General features: G+C 37.4%; 1 protein-coding gene and 1 non-coding gene across 2 annotated transcripts; one reads left to right on the forward strand and one right to left on the reverse strand.

Moving 5' to 3' along the window:
• The first annotated feature begins 1519 nt into the window (after window positions 1–1519).
• On the forward strand, window positions 1520–11917 carry LOC108328888 (stress response protein NST1). Its single transcript, XM_017562772.2, has 4 exons — window positions 1520–1775; window positions 1971–3628; window positions 4030–5075; window positions 11448–11917. Exons 2-4 carry the CDS (start codon window positions 2138–2140, stop codon window positions 11563–11565), a joined length of 2655 nt encoding a protein of 884 aa, XP_017418261.1. The 5' UTR covers window positions 1520–1775; window positions 1971–2137; the 3' UTR covers window positions 11566–11917.
• Window positions 11918–13622: 1705 nt separating this feature from the next.
• On the reverse strand, window positions 13623–13714 carry TRNAY-GUA (transfer RNA tyrosine (anticodon GUA)). Its single transcript is given in 2 exon segments — window positions 13623–13658; window positions 13678–13714. It is a non-coding gene; the product is annotated as a tRNA-Tyr (tRNA).
• Between the last annotated feature and the right edge of the window lie 7662 nt (window positions 13715–21376).

The following is a 21376-nucleotide window of genomic DNA, read 5'->3' on the forward strand; positions in this document are numbered from 1 at the left end:
GGATATAGTATGTAGTTTTGGGTGTTTGTTGTAAATCTATCCTTTTCCTCCAAATATTTTTTTTGGCATTGATGTAGAATGGATTGCCACATTTGGTCCATAATTTAAGAACTCTGAGCTAAGAGTACCATGTATTGCAAATTGTTCTCATTTATTGCAAAACTTTCACTTTAATACTTGGTTGATTTTGGTCAAGTTGTTTGTTCAATTAAAGTTTACTTTTTAGTTAAGATAGTTATTTTTCTGACAATTATTTTTTAGTAGTGCACAAAAGTGTAGGTATTATATTGCAAGGAGTCTTATCTAGACATGTCATTGCAGATGGAAGGATGCAGGGCTCTGAAACTCTAAATAATTTTGCAGGGTCTTCATCTACTGTGCTTGATGGAAGGTAAGACAGTTTCATGCTCGAACCCTTTTTTTTCTCTGCACTGTCATATTTTAACAATCTCTTTAGTTAGGTTGTTGTAAAAAAATTATAAAAAAAATGTTAAAACAATATTTTTCTTTTCATTATCCTGATGAATATTTTTTTTTTTTCAAAAGTAAGTTCCAAAGGTATTTAGTCTTAGCATCATGTGAATTACTTTTGATCAGTTTTCATGGTGGGATAGATAACAATCCTCTGTAGAGAATAAAAAACGTAGGTTGTGTAGTTCAATACTAATTCTATTAACTTTTTTGAGGGTTTATATTTTTCTGGTCTTCAATTTGTTGTGTGTGCGCGATCCTGCACATTTTGAATGTAGGTAGAGATCATGTACATTTTGAACGCCACAAAGACCCTATGCATTTTGAATTACGTTGATTTTTATTTTTTTTGTTTTTTCTGATTTTTTTTTGTGTTTATTAGGTTTATTTTGATTTTGATTTTGATTTCTTTTTAATTTATAATCTGTAATTTATCTCTGTTTTTTTACCTAATAATTTTTATATTTATTTTTATGTTATTTATTTATTTTTTATTTTATTTTAAATTGTTATTGTTTTTTTTTAATTTTACATTTATTTAAACATCATTTCTGACGTAATTATTTTTCGTTATTTTTAACATTTTCATTTGTTTATTAATTTACTTTTAATTTGTAAGGTTTTATTATATTTGTATTTATTTAAATATTAGTTATCATTGAAATAAATCTTATTATTTTAACTTTTCATTTGATTTGTAATTTATTTATAATTTGTAATATTTTCTGAAAATTTATATTTATTTGCATATTAATTATTATTTAATTATTTATTAAATTTTCGTTTATTTTTTAATCTGTAATTATTTATTGATATACTTTTTTATTTTAATATTAATTATTATTTAATTATTTATTGTATTTTTTGACTTATTTATTTTTTATTAATTTATTTATAATTTGTATATTGAACCAATTTTACAACAACACCAGAATCTTGGAGGTGCAGGAAGAATCACTTTCCATAAGAAAAGAGAATAATAAAGCCGGTCCGGTTCACCGACTCCGGTCCAGTCTATCCACAAGGCGACGGTTCGGTGACATCGCTTGTTCCGATTTTGTTTTTCATTTCCTTCTTCAGTGCCTTCTCTCTCTTTTTTCTTATCTTGTTTCTCTTTCTTCTTTTCGCATTGTTTCTCTCTCTCTCTCTTAATATACACCGAAAAACCCGCGACGGAGGCTCCGACCCGAATCGGACGACTCAGCTCCAGCTCCGAACATTTTCATGTGCTACGGCCCCAATCTCATTTCGCTCCCATTTTCACCGATTTTAGTCTTCTCGTTTTCACCATTGACGCCGAATCTGTGAGTCCTAAATTCTCCTTTCCTCCTCTCCCTTTCGATGCATGCCACAATCGCGTTGGACCAAATTCCCAATTCTTCTCTCTTTCATGTTTCCGTCGCTTTTATTTTTCGAACTACCTTTGTTGCTACAATAGGGTAATATCAATTTAAATGTCAATTTCTAAATAGTCTGAATTCTTTCTATTTTCCTTTTAGGGTTGAGATTTTAGGGTTCTGAAGTTTCTGCGTCTAACCCTGGGGGATATTGATTGGGAGGAGGGGGAAAGGAACCCGGAATTAGGGTTTCCTCGGAAGCGTTGTTTTTGTTGGGAAAATAAAGAGGGTATATTTGGGACAAGGAAGAGGGTTAGGTTTAGAGGATAATGTGTATACTGTGTGTGATTCAGAAGTGGTCTCGCCGGGTTGCGACGATGCTACCTTGGTTGGTTATTCCGTTAATTGGTTTGTGGGCACTTTCTCAGCTTCTGCCGCCTGCTTTTCGCTTCGAGATTACTTCGCCTCGGTTGGCTTGTGTTTTTGTGTTGTTGGTTACTCTCTTCTGGTATGAGATTTTGATGCCTTGGTTGTCGGCTTGGCGCGTGCGGAGGAATGCTCGGATTAGGGAGAGGAAGAGGTTTGAGGCCATAGAGATGCAGAAGTTGAGGAAGACAGCTACTAGGCGGTGCCGCAACTGCTTGAGTCCTTATAGGGACCAGAACCCTGGTGGGGGTCGGTTTATGTGTTTTAACTGTGGTCATGTTTCTAAGAGACCGGTTCTAGACTTGCCTGTACCTCCGGGGTTAGGGATTTCCAATTCCAGTATAGTTAAGGATTTCGTTGGAAAAGGTGGCAAGATATTAAATAGCAAGGTATGGTCTGAAAATGGATGGATGTGCAGTCAGGAATGGCTGGAGAACGGCAATTGGGTTGGTGGGTCTATTCCAGGTAATCCTAGCAACTGGAGAACGAGTGAGAGTACTGGTCTTTTTGGAGGAGCGGAGCATTGTTCGACTGAGAGGTCATATTGTGGTCTTTTGTTTTTGGTTTGCAAGCTTTTGACTTCGTTTTTCAAGAGCATTAGATGGCTCTGGAGGAAGGCTTTTAGAGTTAGTACAAGTGAAGAATGTTCATCCGATGCTGAACATAGAGCATTCTTGGCAAAGAGGGGTGAAAATGGGGGAAGCCTTAGCGAAAGTAGAGGGGAAAAAGCACGTAGGAAAGCTGAGGAGAAAAGACAGGCTAGGCTAGAGAAAGAACTTTTGGAGGAAGAAGAGAGAAAACAGAGGGAGGAGGTTGCAAGGTTAGTGGAGGAGCGTAGGAAACTGAGAGATGAGAAAGTGGAAGCAGAAAAAGATCACAGCAGATCATCAAATCCCAGTAAGGAGAAAGAGCGCAGGAAGGAAGCTGAAAGGAAGCGTCAGGAAAAAAGAAAAGAGAAAGACAAAGCGTCCAGTATGAGCAACTCTGACGCTGAAGAATTGGAGAGAAGAGCTAGCAAGGAAAGTGAGCGGAAGCGGGACTTTGACAAAAAGAGTGAAATGGATCGCCGAGAGCAACAGAAATATGGGTTAGAGAGTGGCAAGGGACAGAGTACGGACAATGCACATAATAAAAATGTCCCTGCAAACAATTATAACCGAGGAGGTACTGGAGCAAGGTATCTTGATCGTATGCGAGGCACTATTTTGTCTTCTTCAAAAGCGTTTGGTTTCAGTAGGGGCAATAATGTTCCCAGCAATGTGGTGAAAGAAAACAAGTTTAATAGTTCTGTAGATCATGTTCATACTGCTCCCAGCAGGAGAGAAATATGTCCTCCTGAGCATCCAGCTGGAAAATCCAATTTAAATGGAGATGATAGGAATATCACTCACTCTGTAAGTTGTCTTGCTTTCTATAATGTTCTATCAGGTTATGTTGAGTGTTGATTAGTGATGAAATGTTAGCTACTATTATTTTTCATATAAAAGAACCTGTTGGATTTTACAGATGAATATTACTTTCAAATGTCTGGACAAGGCTTTTTCTGTTGTTTTATATTCAAATATCTGTCTTGTCACTAACTTCCCTTTTGTTTTTTGACATTCTAAACTTTCAGTCCTTAAGATTTTTGAACATAACATAACTGTGTGTTAGTCTAGTTAATATTAATTGGGGCTATAACTGTATATGATTTTGATGCTCTGGTTAATATTAATTGCTTTCTATGATATCTTAAGTGAACTGAAAAAGAAATGTACTCATGAAATGGTATTACCATGGTAATTGTTCCCTGCAGGTTCCCCCTGAACCACAGCCATGGACTGCAGCACCTAAAAAGTCTTGGCAGCAATTATTTACTCGATCATCGTCTGTTCCTCAATCTTCAAATTCAAATGTAATATGCAGACCGAATTCCAAAGTTCAAACAGACACCAAAAGCCCTCAGTTCTCTGCCCAGTCACCAGTTACACAAACATTCACTAATCCTATTCAGTTTGGTCTTCCATCACCATTTAATATTTCCACCCATGCAAGTGTGCTAACCAGTAGTAGTCTAGGTTTTTCTCCTGCTATTGAACCATTTTTATCTCCAGTTGGAAATATATCGCGTGACTTCAGACAAGATGAGCAAGAGCTTTTTGAAGACCCCTGTTATGTTCCAGATCCGATTTCCTTGCTTGGGCCTGTTTCTGAGTCACTTGATAATTTTCAGTTGGACTTGGGAACTGGCTTTGGCACAGACAATGAAGTAACAAAATCTCACACTTTGCAAAGCGTAGCTACTGGTTCTGATGTTAATAAGCTTTCTCCAATTGAGTCCCCATCTTCCCGAGAAAAACATTGCAGTTCAAATTGGTTTCCTAGTACCCCAAAGGACCAAGACAGACATGGTTTTCCTCTTGATGATGCAGCTGCAAATGAGAAGGGAACATGGCAAATGTGGAGTTCTTCCCCACTTGTTCAAGAAGGTTTGGGTTTAGTTGGTGGCACAGAAAGCTGGCTGTTATCCTCACAAAGGAACCTACCAAACAAGGATGATTTTATACTTTCATCATCTCAGAAGACTATGACTTCTCTTTTTAACCAAGAAGATAACATAATTTCCAGTACCCATTCTCCACAAAATGTTTTTCTTCCTAATGGCCAAAGTGGTGAGAACTTCAGCCGTGTTACAGGTTCAACTGGTTATGATCCTTGGTTTCAAAGTGCTCTCTTCCCACCATTGTCAGGTGGCCATAAAGCTCAGGAGGGAGCCACTCAAAATGAAATAATATATGGTAGCCCAAGCGAATCTGTTAGTAGCCATGGGCTTGATGGTTCTCCGGCTAACTGTTGGTCCAAGTAAGTGTGAACTGTTTGCCTTGTAATGGATGGCTAATTTTTGGAATTTCTGTTTTTCATGTCTCATATTTATTGTTCTGCATTTTAATCTGATGAAACTTGTTTGGCAAAAAGATGAGAAACTATTTACTCGTCTTATATATTGAAATGAATTTGTAGATCTATTAACATTAATCGGTAATGTGATTGATGTAAGAATATTAAATGTTTTGCATCTTTCTATTTGTAGAGACTTGGTTCATGTTAATGATGCTTTGTGGGGAAAATCTTTGGTTTCAGTGGTGAAAATTTATTTAATGTACTTATAGCCAGTGATGTAACTGTTATGCTAGGACACTTGGTCTCTCTATCCATCCACAAACAATGCATTTTGTGAGAAATGGAGAGGATTAGGAGAAAATATCCCCTTGTGTTTTGAATACACTAAGGGTAGTTTTATTTATAGTGAAACATAAGGGCCAATGCCCTTAATACAGAATGGGCTAAGCCCAACTAACAGAAAATAAATCCTTAACATCTAACACTCCCCCTCAAGCTGGAGTATATAAATCATATGTTCCAAGCTTGTTACAAAGATAATCAATTCTAGGTCCTCGTAAGGACTTAGTGAATATGTCTGCCAACTGGTTGCTTGAGTTAACAAACTCAGTCTTGATGTCTCCGGATATGATCTTTTCTCGAATAAAGTGACAATCAACTTCAATGTGCTTGGTTCTCTCATGAAAGACAGGGTTAGAGCTGATATGGAGAGCAGCTTGATTATCACATATAAGTGTCATTTGAGTGACATCTCCAAATTTCAATTCACTGAGTAATTGTTTAAGCCACACAAGCTCGCAAGTAGCTGATGCCATAGCTCTATATTCTGCTTCTGCGCTGGACCTTGCCACAACACTTTGCTTCTTACTTTTCCATGATATTAGGTTGCCACCAACAGAGACACAATATCCAGAAGTAGATCTCCTATCAGACGGGGAACCAGCCCAGTCAGCATCTGAATAACAAACGATTTTTGTATCGTTGTTAGGACCATATAGCAAACCTTTTCCAGGTGATCCTTTAATATACTTCAGTATGCGAACAACCGCATCCCAATGGTCTTCACATGGGGAGTTTAGGAATTGACTCACAACGCTAACTGCGAAGGAAATGTCAGGACGTGTAACAGTAAGATAGTTTAATTTGCCAACTAGTCTTCTGTACCGTTCAGGATCTGAGAAAGGCTCCCCCTGATTTGGTAGGAGTTTGATGTTAGGATCCATAGGTGTCTCAACAGATTTAGAGTTCATTAACCCTGTTTCCTCCAAGATGTCTAACGCATACTTCCTCTGAGATATGACAATACCGGTGTTGGATTGTGCTACTTCAATACCCAAAAAATACCGGAGTTTGCCAAGATCTTTGGTTTGAAAATGATGGCAAAGGTGTTGTTTCATCTTAGAGATGCCAAGATAGTCACTTCCTGTGAGAACAATATCATCGACATACACTATTAAGTAGATACATCCAGCATTTGAGTGGCGATAGAACACTGAATGATCCGCTTCACTGCGAGACATACCAAATTGTTGAACAACACAGCTAAATTTACCAAACCAGGCCCGAGGAGATTGTTTTAGGCCATATAAGGATTTGCGAAGACGACATACCAATCCAGATGACTCCCCCTGAGCAACAAAGCCAGGCGGTTGCTCCATATAAATTTCTTCATGCAAATCACCATTAAGGAAAGCATTTTTGACATCAAGTTGGTGAAGAGGCCATTGGCGAAGAGCGGCCATGGCAATGAATAGGCGAACAGAGGTCATTTTTGCCACTGGAGAAAAGGTATCACCATAATCCAAACCAAAAATCTGTGTGTAGCCTTTGGCAACCAATCGAGCTTTGAGACGATCAATAGTGCCATCAGGACCAACCTTGATAGCATACACCCACCTGCAACCAACAACAGACTTTCCAGATGGTAATTGGACAAGCTCCCAAGTTCCACTTTTCTGTAAAGCACTTAATTCATCCAGCATAGCTTGACGCCAGCCAGGATGAGTTAAGGCGTCACCCACAGAGTGGGGAATGGACACAGAAGAAATGGATGAGAGACATGTATAAAAAGATGGTGACAATCTGTGGTAACTAAGAACAGTATAATGGGGAGAAGTGTTACGGGTAGAGCGTATACCTTTACGAAGGGCAATGGGCAGGTCAGACTCATTTGCTGGAGCCGGAGGAGACACAGGAACCGGCACTGGAAGTGAGTCATGAGGGAGACGATTGCGACGACTATACACCTGAAGGGGTGGTGGTGAAGGACGATCCTGTGGTGAATGAGAGTCCAAAGAAGGAGGAGACAAAATGGGTGGAGCATCACTAGGAGAATCACAGAAAATAGGAATATCAACAGTAACAGGTGGAGGTTCAAAACTCGAAGATAGATGTGAAAAGTAGAAAGAAGATTCATCAAAAGTAACATCAGCAGAGATAAAATGACGATTGAGGGAAGGGGAAAAACACTTATAGCCCTTTTGTGACCGTGGAAATCCTAAGAAGACACATTTGTGAGACCTAGGAGATAACTTATCAAGACCAGGACTAAAATCATGAACAAAACAAGTAGACCCAAAAACTCTAAGAGGTAAAGGATGTAGAGGATCTTGAGGAAACAAGATAGAATGAGGGATTTTGTTATCTAAGACAGAAGATGGCATGCGGTTTATAAGATAACATGCCGTGAGAACGGCGTCACCCCAAAAACGTGAGGGTACTTGACCATGAATTAGAAGAGTACGAGTTGTCTCAATAAGGTGTCTATTCTTGCGCTCAGCCACCCCATTTTGTTGAGGGGTATAAGCACATGAGGTTTGGTGAAGAATACCATGAGAAGCCATAAAATGTGTAAACGATTGAGAAAGGTATTCACGACCATTATCACTACGTAGAGTTCGAATAGAAACCCCAAACTGTGTTTTTATTTCATTGAAAAATAATTGGAAAATAGGAAACAACTCAGAACGATTCTTCATTAAAAACAACCAAGTACATCTTGAGTAGTCATCAATAAAAGTAACAAAATACTGAAAACCTAAATTGGACTTAACACGACTAGGTCCCCAAATGTCAGAATGAACCAATGAAAAAGGGGACGATGCCCGTTGTGAGACACTACGAGGAAAGGAACTACGAGTATGCTTTCCTAACTGACAAGACTCGCACGACAAACTTGATAATTGTGACAATCTCGGGACAAGTTGTTGTAGTTTGGCAAGACTAGGATGACCTAACTGAGCATGAAGAAGGGATGGTGACTCCATGATTACGCCAACATGTGGAGAAGGGCGGAGATGGTATAGGCCATGAGACTCACATCCTGTGCCAATCATGTGTTTCGAACTCCGGTCCTGCAACCAAACAGAATCTTTAGTAAATGAGATAACACAATTAAGGGTACGAGTTAGACGACTTATGGACAATAAGTTGAAAGGAGACCCGGGAACATAAAGTACATGATCAATGGATATGGACGGAAAAATATCAACAGTACCAACACCATGAGATGAGACTCTAGACCCATCAGCCATTGTTACCGAGGGTAAGTTATCCGGACATGACAAAGAAGAAAATAAGGACTTGTTACCAGTGATATGATCGGTGGCGCCTGAGTCAAGGACCCAAGATCCGAGGGAGTGAAAGTGAGTCAGACCAACAAAAGGTGTACCTGTACGTGCAACAGATGCAGATGTAGTGGAACTAGAGTGCTGACGATCCTCATACCATCTGAGAAATTCGTTAAAGATTGCAGGTTTTTCTACGGTATTAGATGAAGTAGGAGGGTCTCCAGATGGTTCAGAATTGGCCATTGCTATAGGTCGAGGAGGTCGTCCATGAAGTGCATAACATTGATCAATTTTGTGGCCTAACTTGCCACAGTGGTCACATTTTGTAACACGTCCTTTATTTTGCCTGCGAGGCCGACTTCGATCATTACGTTGGATAGCCATAACTGAGGAGTCATCAATATGAGGAGATGTCTCAGTGACTGGTTTGCTCGGTATACGCAGAAGAGCTGAACAAGTAGAAGTAAAGTTGGGTATGACAGGAGAACCCAAAATCTGATCACGGACATGAGAGATATCATCAGAGAGTCCGTATAAAGCCAACAACATGAAGAACTTTGATCGTTGTTCCAGTTCTTCAGCAGGAGTGGGAGCAGGAGGTAATATATCATTAAAATCATGAAGAAGGGCATGAATTTTACCCAAATATTCGGCCATGGGACCATGATTGCGTGGACCAATAACAGTTAATAGGTCCTGACAAACACCATACAGGCGTTGAGTGTCATTTGTGTACAACAACTTCGCCTGTGCCCAAACTTCTGAACATGTTTCATATGATCGAAACATTTGTTTCAACGAGGAGTGAATGGTGGATTTTATGACAATGCATAGCTGAGCATCAATTTTCATCCAGCGGGAAGTGTCATCCGTTGTAGCAATAGTCACATCTTGAGTAAGGTGATCTAAGTACCCTTGACTCTTCAACCAAAGTTTGATGTCAGACGCCCATGTTGCATGATTTGTGCCATCTAACTTGTCAATAGACAAGTGTACATTCACATAATTGGTGTATATTGAAGGATCAGAAGAAGAGCCACCAACATAAGTGTTCGTAGAAGAGGAAGATGCCATGGAGAAGGAGAAACCCTAAAAATCCAAAGTGCTCCGATTGACGCAACGATCACAGATCCAGAAAGAGGACGAGGAGGCGATCACGGCGGTCCAGATCGGCGACGGAACTCTCCGGCGACGCGCCGTCACGCGCGGTGGGAAGCGGCGGCTCCGGCGATTCTGGCGGCGGCGCGTGGAGGCGCGTGACTGGTCCGTTGGCTGCGATATTTGTACCACGGTGGTCGCCCGGGCGAGACGATGCCGATGATGTGGTCGTCGGTCAATTCTGGAACTCCGGCGGCGGCGGCGGCGGCGACGGCGGCGGAGGCGGCGGCGGCGGCGACAGCGGCGGCCACAGTGGCGGCGGCGGCGGCGATGAGTTGTGCCGGAAACTAGAGTTGGCTGGACCTAATCCTATGCTCTAGATACCATGTGAGAAATGGAGAGGATTAGGAGAAAATATCCCCTTGTGTTTTGAATACACTAAGGGTAGTTTTATTTATAGTGAAACATAAGGGCCAATGCCCTTAATACAGAATGGGCTAAGCCCAACTAACAGAAAATAAATCCTTAACATCTAACACATTTAATATTTTACCCTATATGTGATATTTGTTTTCAGTCTGACCCAACTAAGAAAGCATTCCGATACAATGGCATGTGTCGAAGTATTATGTGCTGTTTATCTTAATTTTCCCCTGTAGTAATTTTTTTTTTTAATTTAGGGAAACATGAACTGGTAAGGTGATTGTTGTGGGAATATAGATATTTTGCATCTTTCTATTTGTAGAGACTTAGTCATATTAATAATGATACTTTGTGCAGGGAATTTTTTATTTCAGTGGTGAAAATTTATATAATGTACTTATAGCCATTGATGTAACTGTTATGCAAGAGCACTTGGTCTCTATCCACAAACAATGGATTTAATATTTTACCCTACATGTGATATTTGCTTTATATATGAGCCAATTAGGAAAACATTCCAATACGATGGCATGTGTCGAAGTATTTATGTGCGGTTTATCTTAATTTTCCTCTTTAGGCCTGTTCCTTGAATTTAGGGTGGCATATTGATGATACTTTGATTTTCTGAATAAAAATATATTTATTACTAATTCAAAGTAGTACTTATTGGTTGGACATTTTAAATTTGGAAAGATTGATTGAATTTAATTACCATTCTTCCTTAATAGGTACACGTTTCAAAAGAGGGTGAATTGCTTTTAATGCTCATTGGTAATAATTTGACTGGAGGCATATGCTTTAAAAGTGTTGTCATTTCCAACAATGTTTCACTGAGGAAGAATGAGAAATAGAAAATAAATAAAATATGAAAATACGATAAAATAAATTTACATGGAAGCCTTCTGTGTGGGAATATATCACTGCTTGTCAGATTTCCCTATTTTTGTCTTTTCTGTTGTCCATAAACAACGTAGTGATGTATATGGAAGGTAATTTAAATGTTTGATTGAAACGGAATCCTATGCTGTATAACTTCTTTGGATGCATGTTATATAGCCAAATCAAAATTATTTAGCTTCAAATGTACTATTTTTGTGCTGTTTCATTTAATTAAAGTGGACTTGCTTAATTGTGAATTGTGCTTTTTCTTATGATGTGATTTTTTTTTGTTCTAAGCTTGTAAATCAAATACCTGGTGTTCAAGGGTAGATTTTAACAGTTGTGGTTTTTGTTTGCTTTGCAGGAAGGAATGGCCTGTACATGGTTCTGTGGAAAGCATAGGGAAGTCAGCTGTTTCAAGGCCTTATAGTGGAGGTCTACAGCCAACCTCAGATGTACAGTCGTTTTGGTCGTTTGATTAAAAAGATGATAGTGACAGGTTATGAAGGAGGAGGGAGTTGATAAAAAAACACACAACTGTTCTCTTGAGGCAAATAGCCTCTTTTGGGGGAAGAGTTTAGAATACTGAACCCATTGTATCTTCCTTTCTTCTTTTTAAAGGAAGATTGATGTTTATTACGTAACATTAGCAGTATGAATAGGAATACATGTTGGATTAGATGGATTCTGAGCAAGTAACAAAGAGGTTCTGGTGCCCCCATTTTGCCCTTTGGAGAATGGTTCTTCACATTCCCACTTGTGTCATCATCATCTTCAAATATTATTGAAATGAACGGATACTAACATGACTCTCTACCAATGTGTTTGTGAATCCAGCTGCATCTTAGATAGATTGTTGTTTTACTACACTCGTTTTATATCCAACTCATCCTAGGTATATGTTTTTACACCCCTTTTGCTTTTAATCAATATGTTAAAAAATTTATGGAAAAATATTATTTGAAAAAAGGGGGTTAAAAACTTTATTGCATATCCCATAAAAATTTCCCAACCTATTTTTTTTCCTATTCGAAATATTATGCAAAGGGGAACTGCCGTTGTATCTATAACTAGGATATTCTTTATTATTATGTTGAGCCATTTTTAGGATACACATTTTATTATTAATTATATTTTTATCAATATAATTTATTTTAGACTTAATAAATTTTAAGTTCATGATAAAATTGAATATATTTAATTGAATCTTTATTGATTTTTTTGTTTTGTTCATGGCTTATATTTTTCATTTTACTTTTTTTTGTTAATTGGATAATGTGATTATTATCTGTCACTCTTTAATTATTTTTAAGTGATATCTTTGTATTAATATTGAGCGAAACATGATAGGTGACTTATTGTTGAATGAGGGATAATGAAAAATGAAGGTGAAAACAAAATGAAAAGATAAATATAATGTTGGGATATTAAAGAGAAATTGTGGCATTAAATAAGCACGTGAGATTGAAAAGTAAGTGAAAATAAAAACGTGTGAAGAAAAAAGGAAATAAAAACATAAATACGATCTTTGGATTTATAAAATATTATCTATTGGAAGATAAGCTAATGATAAGGGTAGTACTGGATCCCGTGATCTTATAAGATGAAAGACAAAAACCAAATATTTCACTTCGTTACTATTAGAACTACACAACATTCTGATTCACGCGCAACTTTAACCCTACCCTTCTCCGCAATCTTTCTGTTTTTATTTCTTTTTCAATTTTATTCTTGTTCCATATTCTTCCAATACCATATTTATATTTATGCTTTCATTTTGTTTCTTTTTTTCTTTATTCTTCTTATCCAATAATAAAAATTACCTATTATTAAAACTATGCCTTTTAATGTTAACACACAAAATAACATGACAACTAGATAACATATTACTATAATAGTTATATTATTTATTTAACAAAAAATTAAATGATAACGACTCAATTGAAAAATATAATTTTTTTTAATAAAGATAAAAAAATAAATAGAGATTGATAGATATAAATTAGTGATTGATGAAAGTTGTAAGAAATGGTATGTAACTTAATAATGTTGTTGGCAGAGACCATGTGTCCGACCTGCCGGATTCTTGTTATTTATGCATCAAACAGCAGCTGCTGCAACATAAATAATTAAAACTATTTACTTTTTTCTGGAATGCAAGTGGTTGAATCATTTGCAGAGAGTTTAGCTTTTCATATAGAATTAGTCAAAAGAACTAAGGTTAACATATACACTTGATCCTTTGTGGCATGTGCATCTAAATGATAAAGAGAACCAAATTGCAACTAACATCTGTAAATTTTAGTTCATGCACTTATATTGAAGAAAATTCAAATGATAAAATATTATTGGAAACCACAACTTATTAGGATTTATTCTATAAAATGATATTTACTTTTATTTTATATATTATTAAATACAATGTTAATATACTAAGTTTAAAATAAAAAAGATTATTTTCAACAATGAGAAGAGATTATAAGAATCATTAATGCTGAAAAAAAACATTTTAAAAAAATGGAATTAAAATTAAAAGATTTCCGACCTGCCGGATTCGAACCAGCGACCTAAGGATGGCTATTTGGGTTTACCAACTACAGTCCTCCGCTCTACCAACTGAGCTAAGGTCGGATTTGACAATGTTCCATGGTTTTTTAAGTTTACAGTTATTTACTCACAACGTCTTCAAATTTTAATATACCTTGTTTTTTAAATAGTAGCACTTTAAAGTCCCCGTCACTGTTCTGAACTCTCTAGAAAGATAGAATGCTACAGCATTAAAATTTGGTTGGTTAGAAAATGTTGCTCCATGTTTATATAAACCAATTGCAAATAGGGTTCGTTCGATAAGTTCAAAAAATACGCTAGCCATATTCCAATTCCAAATCATATGATCAACGACTATGATAATCTAGTTATCAATTTCATCGTTTTAGTCCTCGAAAACTAAACCCTATTTAAAAATTTGGTCCTCATTTAGCAACAAATGAGGACTAAAACCAAAGTTTTGAGGACCAAAACGAACGTTTCGAAAAGAATGAGGACCAAATTGTACCTTACTTTGAAAGAGGGACGAAAACCAGAAACGGCCAATAGTTTAGAGACTAAAAACATATTTAACCCTTGTATTTATAAGTGTTTCATAGACCAAATAATAACAAACTTACCTGGAGATTCGGTTAGTTATTCATCAACGGCTTTATCAATATCTCTAATCATATATCTTTGGTTATTTTAATCGTCTACTAGACTTTTGGCCCAATAATAAAATAAGCGTTTGCCCTGATTGGTCATAGTGGTGACCGAACAGTGCTGAGTGGATGACCGTTCGGTCTCTACTAGGTACAATACATATGCCCCCCAAGTCTAAGTTAAGCGTTCGACTTTAGCCATGATTAACTATAGGACTTGTGAGTTTGAAGGAGGTTGCTTTTAGTCATTGCTTATAAATGATCGAACGATTTTCTTCAACCGAGGCCGTAGAATGCTAAGCAGAAGGGGCCGAATGGTCAAATACCTGAGACTGAATGGTCGAATACCCAGGAGGCCGACTGACCGAGCACTTGTGAGGCCGACTGACCGAGCACCTGTGAGGCCGACTTGCCGAAAATTGGAGAGGCCGAATACCTGTGTTTCGTTCATCGCCATCAAAATGTCCTTGTTGACGAGAGGGATTTACCTCTCGGTCTTTATCATCAGCTTTCTGGCTGATGAGAGGCATTTACCTCTCAGCCGAGAGGGATTTACCTCTCGGTCTTCGTCATCAGCTTTCTGGATGACAAGAGGCATTTACCTCTCGGCTGAGAGGGATTTACCTCTCGGCTGAGAGGGATTTACCTCTCGGTTGAGAGAGATTTACCTCTCGACCGAGAGGGATTTACTTCTCGGCCGAGAGGGATTTACCTCTTAGTCTTTATCTTCAGCCTTCTAGTTGCCGAAAGGGATTTACCTCTCGGCCGAGAGGGATTTACCTCTCGGTCTTTGTCATCAGCTTTCTGGCTAACGAGAGGGATTTACCTCTCGGTCTTCGTCATCAGCTTTCTGGCTGACGAGATGCATTTACCTCTTGGTCTTTATCTTCAGCCTTCTAGTTGACGAGAGGGATTTACCTCTCGGTCTTTGTCACCAGCTTTTTGGCTAACGAGAGGCATTTACCTCTCAGTTGAGAGGGATTTACCTCTCGATCTTTATCATCAGCTTTCTGGCTGATGAGAGGGATTTACCTCTCGGTCTTTATCATCAGCTTTTTGGCTGATGAGAGGGATTTACCTCTCGGCCTTCGTCATCAGCTTTCTGGCTGACGAGGGGGATTTACCTCTCGGTCTTTATCTTCAACTTTCTGGTTGATGAGACGGATTTACCTCTCGGCCGAGCGGGATTTACCTCTCGGTCTTCGTCATTAGCTTTCTGGCTGATGAGAGGGATTTACCTCTCGGTCGAGAGAGATGTACTTCTCGGTCTTTATCTTCAGCCTTCCGGTTGACGAGAGGGATTTACCTCTCTACCGAGAGGGATTTACCTCTCGACCGAGGGAGATTTACCTATCGGCCAAGGGGGATTTACCTCTTGGTCTTCGTCATCATCTTTCTGGTTGACGAGTGGGATTTACCTCTTGAATGAGAGGGATTTACCTCTCGATCTTTATCATCAGCTTTTATGCTATTGAGAGGGATTTACCTCTCGGACGAGAGTGATTTACCTCTCGGTCTTTGTCATCAGCTTTCTGGCTGACGAGAGGGATTTAGCTCTCGGTCTTTATCATCAGCTTTCTGGTTGACGAAAGGGATTTACCTCTCAGTCGAGAGGGATTTACCTCTCAATCTTCGTCATTAGCTTTGTGGTTGACGAGGTGATTTACCTCTCGACCGAGAGGGATTTACCTCTCGGTCTTTATCTTCAGAGCTCCTTGGGGGACTTCTTGGTTGACTATGAACTTCGTTAACGAAATTTGCAACCAATGACTGAGCATGAATTGGTCGGCTTTGTTTATTCCATAATGAAAGCTCAATAGAATAACAAAAGTCTAAATCAAAGGAAACTGAATTACAACATGACACTAATAGAATTTTGGATGTCTCTCCTTAGTTGATAACTCCAGGAACCGATCGTTCACAACAACGACTACGACTGCGATCGGGACTGCGACTATGACCCGCCTTCGTTCGTCCTTCCAATACGATTGTTAGGGACTTCTTCGCAAATATCCTTCCCCGGGGGGCTTCTTCTTGTTTCTTTTACGTACCTACAGAGATGTCTTGTTCGAATGAGACTTTCTATTTCATTTTTCAGCGTAATGCATTCTTCTGTAGTATGTCCATAGTTTTGATGGAAATGGCAGCTCTTCCTTTCGTGTGCGTTTTTTGGAGATGGTTTCCTTCGAAGTGTGAGAAGTTTAGCGTTTAGGGATTCTTCGAGAACTTTTGCCCTAGGTGCGTTGAGGGTTGTATAATGATTAAACTTAAATGTTCGGGGAAGCTCCCCACTTTTATCATTATTGCCGAATGGTCGCTTGTCCTTTCTACTTCCGCCTACATCAACTTCTTGTTGTCGCTTTCTTTGTGAGATTCGCATTTCCTCCATACGGATGAATTCAGCTACTCTTTATTAGCGTTCTTCCATAGTTTGTAGTGGTTGTGTATACAATTTTTCAGCAAAATATCCTGGTCTTAGGCATGAAGGTAAATTGTTGATTATAAAAGAGCGATTGACCTCTTTTACTCGTTGTGCGGTTTCAGTATACCTTTTCATAAAGGCCTTTAAAGTTTCCCCTTTCTCACTTAGTATTTACCAATTCCGTCGGTGTTATTTCCTGTTTCCGATTGGAGGCGTATTGTCTTCTAAAGAGGGTTTTCACAATGGCGAAGCAATCCACTGTGTTTGGGGGAAGAGTGTTATATCACTCTAATGCCTCGTCCTTGAGTGATAAGGAGAAGGCTTTGCATATAACTGGATCACTGTCCGTGTAGAACGTCATTGCATTGGTGAAGATCCGGAGATGACTGTCGGGATTTGCCGAGCCATCATACTTATCAAATACAAGAGGATTCTTCTCTGGCATTGGAGTTTGCATGATGGCCGCCATAAAAGGGAGTAAACTAGAGGGTCGAACGGTTTGCGGGGGGGGGGGGGGGGGGGGGGGGGGGGGACGATTCTCTCCTTCCTCGACCGTTTGGCTTGGTGTGCTGAGATGGCTGCCGATTACGACTTCCATCGTTTTCATTCTAATGGTTGTTACCCCGTTCGGTTGTGGACACCGAGTACTGAGCTAACCGTTTGGTGCAGCCTCGCTCTGCCCTCAGTTTCGTAATCTCCTCTACGTGCTTTCGCTGCATCTCTTGCTATGCTTGCGCCTACGCTTGTATGGTTCTTGCTTGTGCCTCTATCTGTGCTTGCATCTACGCTATCAAATCTCGGGTATTTTGTTGTTCATCCATGCTCCTCGTGGTCACCATTTGGGCTTCTTCTGCCTGCTCTCGGCCCCACGGTGGGTGCTAAAATGTTTCGATAGGGACTGTGTAGGACCGAGAGACTAACCTTTCTAACGTGGCTTGACTGCTTTCCGACGCTGGAATCGAGTGCTCCACTTGCTTGGACTCTGTATGTCGTTCGGTTTGACTCTAGATGTCGTTTGGTTGTGCTCTTGACGGGGCGAGGTACCTGCAAAAGGCACTCTGACGCTCAAGTTAGGAGCGATTTTATGAGCTGTTTATCACAGTTTAGTATTTAAGTCCTGATCGAACGTAAGTAGAACGTAGTGGAGTCTTAGTTGAACGTACCTGGCTTTTGACCCTGTCATTGTATTTATAAGTGTTTCATAGAATAAATAATAACAAACTTACCTGGAGATTTGGTTAGTTATTCATCAACGACTTTATCAATATCTCTAATAAGATATCTTTGGTTATTTTAACCATCTACTAGAATTTTGGCCCAATAATAAACTCCAAAAGCACCTACAAAACACTGAATTTAAAACGGAATAGGTCCTTAGGACCTTAGATTTCAAGAGAATTAAGAAGAGAAACAATAAGACAACTGCGATGAAGAATCGCTTCGCGTGATTTCAAATTAGGAACGAAAGAGAAAAATGAGTCGAAACTTACTTGCTTCATACTAGAAATTGATCGGATAGATGTAGATATTACTCAATTGTGATCTCATAGGAACTTCTTGATTGTCAAATAAATTATTAAGATTAAAGAGCTCTTAGAGAGAAGACAAAGAACTCTAGAAAAGCGATATCTAGAGATGGTACATTTTAAAATAATGAAACTCTTTTATAACAAAATTATTAATAATAAAACCATTTAATATTAAAATAAATTAGTCTCACTATTTTTAGACTACCACCACTTCTAAAATACCATTTTCTGGGATTTTACATTTTCCCCAACAAGAAAAATTTTCGTCTTCGAAAATTCACTAATCAAATAGGAATAAAGACTTGCTCTCCTCATGTGACAACCACTTAACTAGACCAAGGTACTATTCTCAACTCCCTAACTGACTAAAAACATTGCCTCTATGTTTAAATGCTCTAGCATTCAATAGTGTAGATTGGTCTAGCCACTAATCTCAACACAACCTGTCAATATCTAAGCCTAAACTTTTAGGATCATTCTTTCGCTTGACCAACCAATATTCATTTGATAAACCGAACTCACCTCCCATATATATTCCACTAAATGTTGTAAATTCCTTCTAACACTTTAGCTATTCTTGACTTTGGATCAATACTGCTGATATCAATTCACCTTCCCTAGCTTCCTCTATGAAGCATCATACAACTGACTTAATCACTCACAACTTCTAGTTTACTACCAATTGTGGACACTCTTGATCACCTTCAAACATAGCCATTTTGATGACATCTTCACCTTCCTTGATTGATCTTCACCCTTCAGGAACATAGTTTGTAATTATGCTACTCCATTACCAAAGTATAACTCTTATCCGCTGTAGCCACAAAACCAAGTTTGACCACTCTCTCTTCACTTCTTTAACTCATCAACCGGAACCATATGCATTTCTTGACCCACTAACCTGTAATCATGCAAGGATATGCATTTTTCACAATCTTGATCAATACCTAATCATCTTATGATACATCTCAAACTAGGATTGTCCAAACTACCCTTTCTCAACCATTTTTAGAAACTCACTAGTTATAGTGTTTCCACTATACTAATGAAATCTCTTTACAACTTCACATTAGACCTCAGTCTTCATACTCTTCAATCAACTCTTACTCAATCATTATCAAACCAAGAACTTAAATCTTCTTTTGTTTTAACTATTTTTTAACACTTCCTTACCTCAAGATTGACACTACAGTTTGAAACTGTAGACTCACTTTGTCTTCTATGTCTTTCTGACTTTTGAAGATCACCAAGCACTCTCAACTCATTCTCAGATAAAAACACCACTACTGTTTTAAAGAAGCTCATCTTCACAAACCACCAACAAGCTCTTCATGCATACCTTGTATTGATAAGAACATGCCCACCATCATCGGTTGCGCTACTCTGATTCTCATACTTTCTTATTCATCATCCTACTGAAAAGAACTCTCTCTTCATGTCAACTGTAACCCGAAAATAATCACCCTTGAAGAACGTTATTCAAAACTTCTATGATCTTGCAACACCTTGAGAACTCCTCTATTCCACGATAACTTTCTCATTTCATCTCCTCAACATTGTTTCTACTCCTTGAAAACGTACTCCCAAAAGCCAATTCGGTCTACCAAAAGTCATACTAAACTGTTTCCACTAATTCTATGCTTCTATCCTAAAATATATCAAACTTGTAGTTTCTCCCGATAAAATATATATCATTTATAACATCAACAAGTAATTTTGAATCTTAAGTTTACTTAAAAATATTATTATGTAAATCGACAAATGTCTATCAACTATAAGTCCTTTAATAAAATTTCTTATAAATATTACATTTGATTTTTTTTCCTTCCTCCCCATCCTTTATTCTCATCTTCTTTCTCCTTTTTTTCTTTTTCTATTTTTTCATTAACTTAACAAAAAGACAACCAAATATGTTATAAGAAAATGTTTAAAAAATTTTCAATTTTGAGTTCTTCTTCTTTGAAGTTATCAAGTAAAAAAATGAGAGTTTAGTATAAGCCAACTAAATATAAGAAATAACAAGTTATAAGACAGAGAAATGTACAAAAAAGATTTAGATTAATTCAAAAGCAATTATATGTTTAATATGAATCTACTAAACTTTAGATATTCTTTTGAATATTTTCCAAGTATCAAATTACAACCATGCTACACATGCAAACTATGTAATTATATAATATAAGAACAAAAAAACCTCTTGAACAATCTTTAATAGATACTAACTAAATGAAAAACTTACTACACCATAAAACACTTTAAAAGATGTAATAAAATTCACCAATAGCGAAAGTCGACAGTGAGTATTCAAGGATTTAAATCAACGTGTAAAGTATGAAATTCACCACACAAAGCCTTGATTGATGGTTTAAACAAAAGATACAAACTTAGAGAATTATATAAGCTTAATGAAGTGTTTCATGAATTATTCAAAGCAATTGCTATGTTTCAAGTGAATTTCGAAATATATTTATAGAAAGCATTTTGGCTAGAGCTTAATAATTTATGTGTGAAACTAATCGATTGTATTATTCTATTATATTTTTGTAAACAATACAACACTATTACAACTGATTTATTATTTGTCGTTTAATTAATTAATTACGTAAGATATAACATTTCATAATTGAGTATGTTAAGGATTAAAGTATTTGTACAACAACATTTTGAAATCAATTTCAGCTTACCAATTATTATTATAAATAATCGATTTTTATGCTACTCAAAATAATAGTTTATATGAAATAATAATCAATTATAATGTTTTAAAATCATTTTTGAAAATATCATTAATAATTTCATAATTAATGATGATCATGCTTCTTATTCTAAAATAACTTTTCTTATGTGTATGATGAACACATATTCATACAAGCTATAAACATTCAATACGATATTGTTCCCTCTTTAAAAGAATAAAATATTACAATTTTGTACAAATGGTTTTTGAATAAAATATTAATTTCAATATTTTGACACCAATATTAAAGTAAGAAGAGTGTCTTTATATATATCACATTGTGATGTTAAAAGTTTAAGACGAGTTTCCATATTGGATTTTTTTTATTCATTTTTATTTTTATTTTTATTTTTTTGTGTTTGTGTTTTTATAACTCTAGATTATTATTATTTTATTGGATACTACTAAATGTAC

Source organism: Vigna angularis, chromosome 2 (assembly GCF_016808095.1).
Source record: "Vigna angularis cultivar LongXiaoDou No.4 chromosome 2, ASM1680809v1, whole genome shotgun sequence".
Taxonomy (NCBI): domain Eukaryota; kingdom Viridiplantae; phylum Streptophyta; class Magnoliopsida; order Fabales; family Fabaceae; genus Vigna; species Vigna angularis.

What these genes read in the sequence shown, in the direction of transcription:
- LOC108328888 (XM_017562772.2), top strand. Translation starts at nt 2,138, where the DNA reads ATGTGTATACTGTGTGTGATTCAGAAGTGGTCTCGCCGGGTTGCGACG. An exon ending in ATAGGAATATCACTCACTCT is followed by an intron (nt 3,629 to 4,029) that starts GTAAGTTGTCTT and finishes TGTTCCCTGCAG; the next exon opens with GTTCCCCCTGAACCACAGCC. An exon ending in CCGGCTAACTGTTGGTCCAA is followed by an intron (nt 5,076 to 11,447) that starts GTAAGTGTGAAC and finishes TTTGCTTTGCAG; the next exon opens with GAAGGAATGGCCTGTACATG.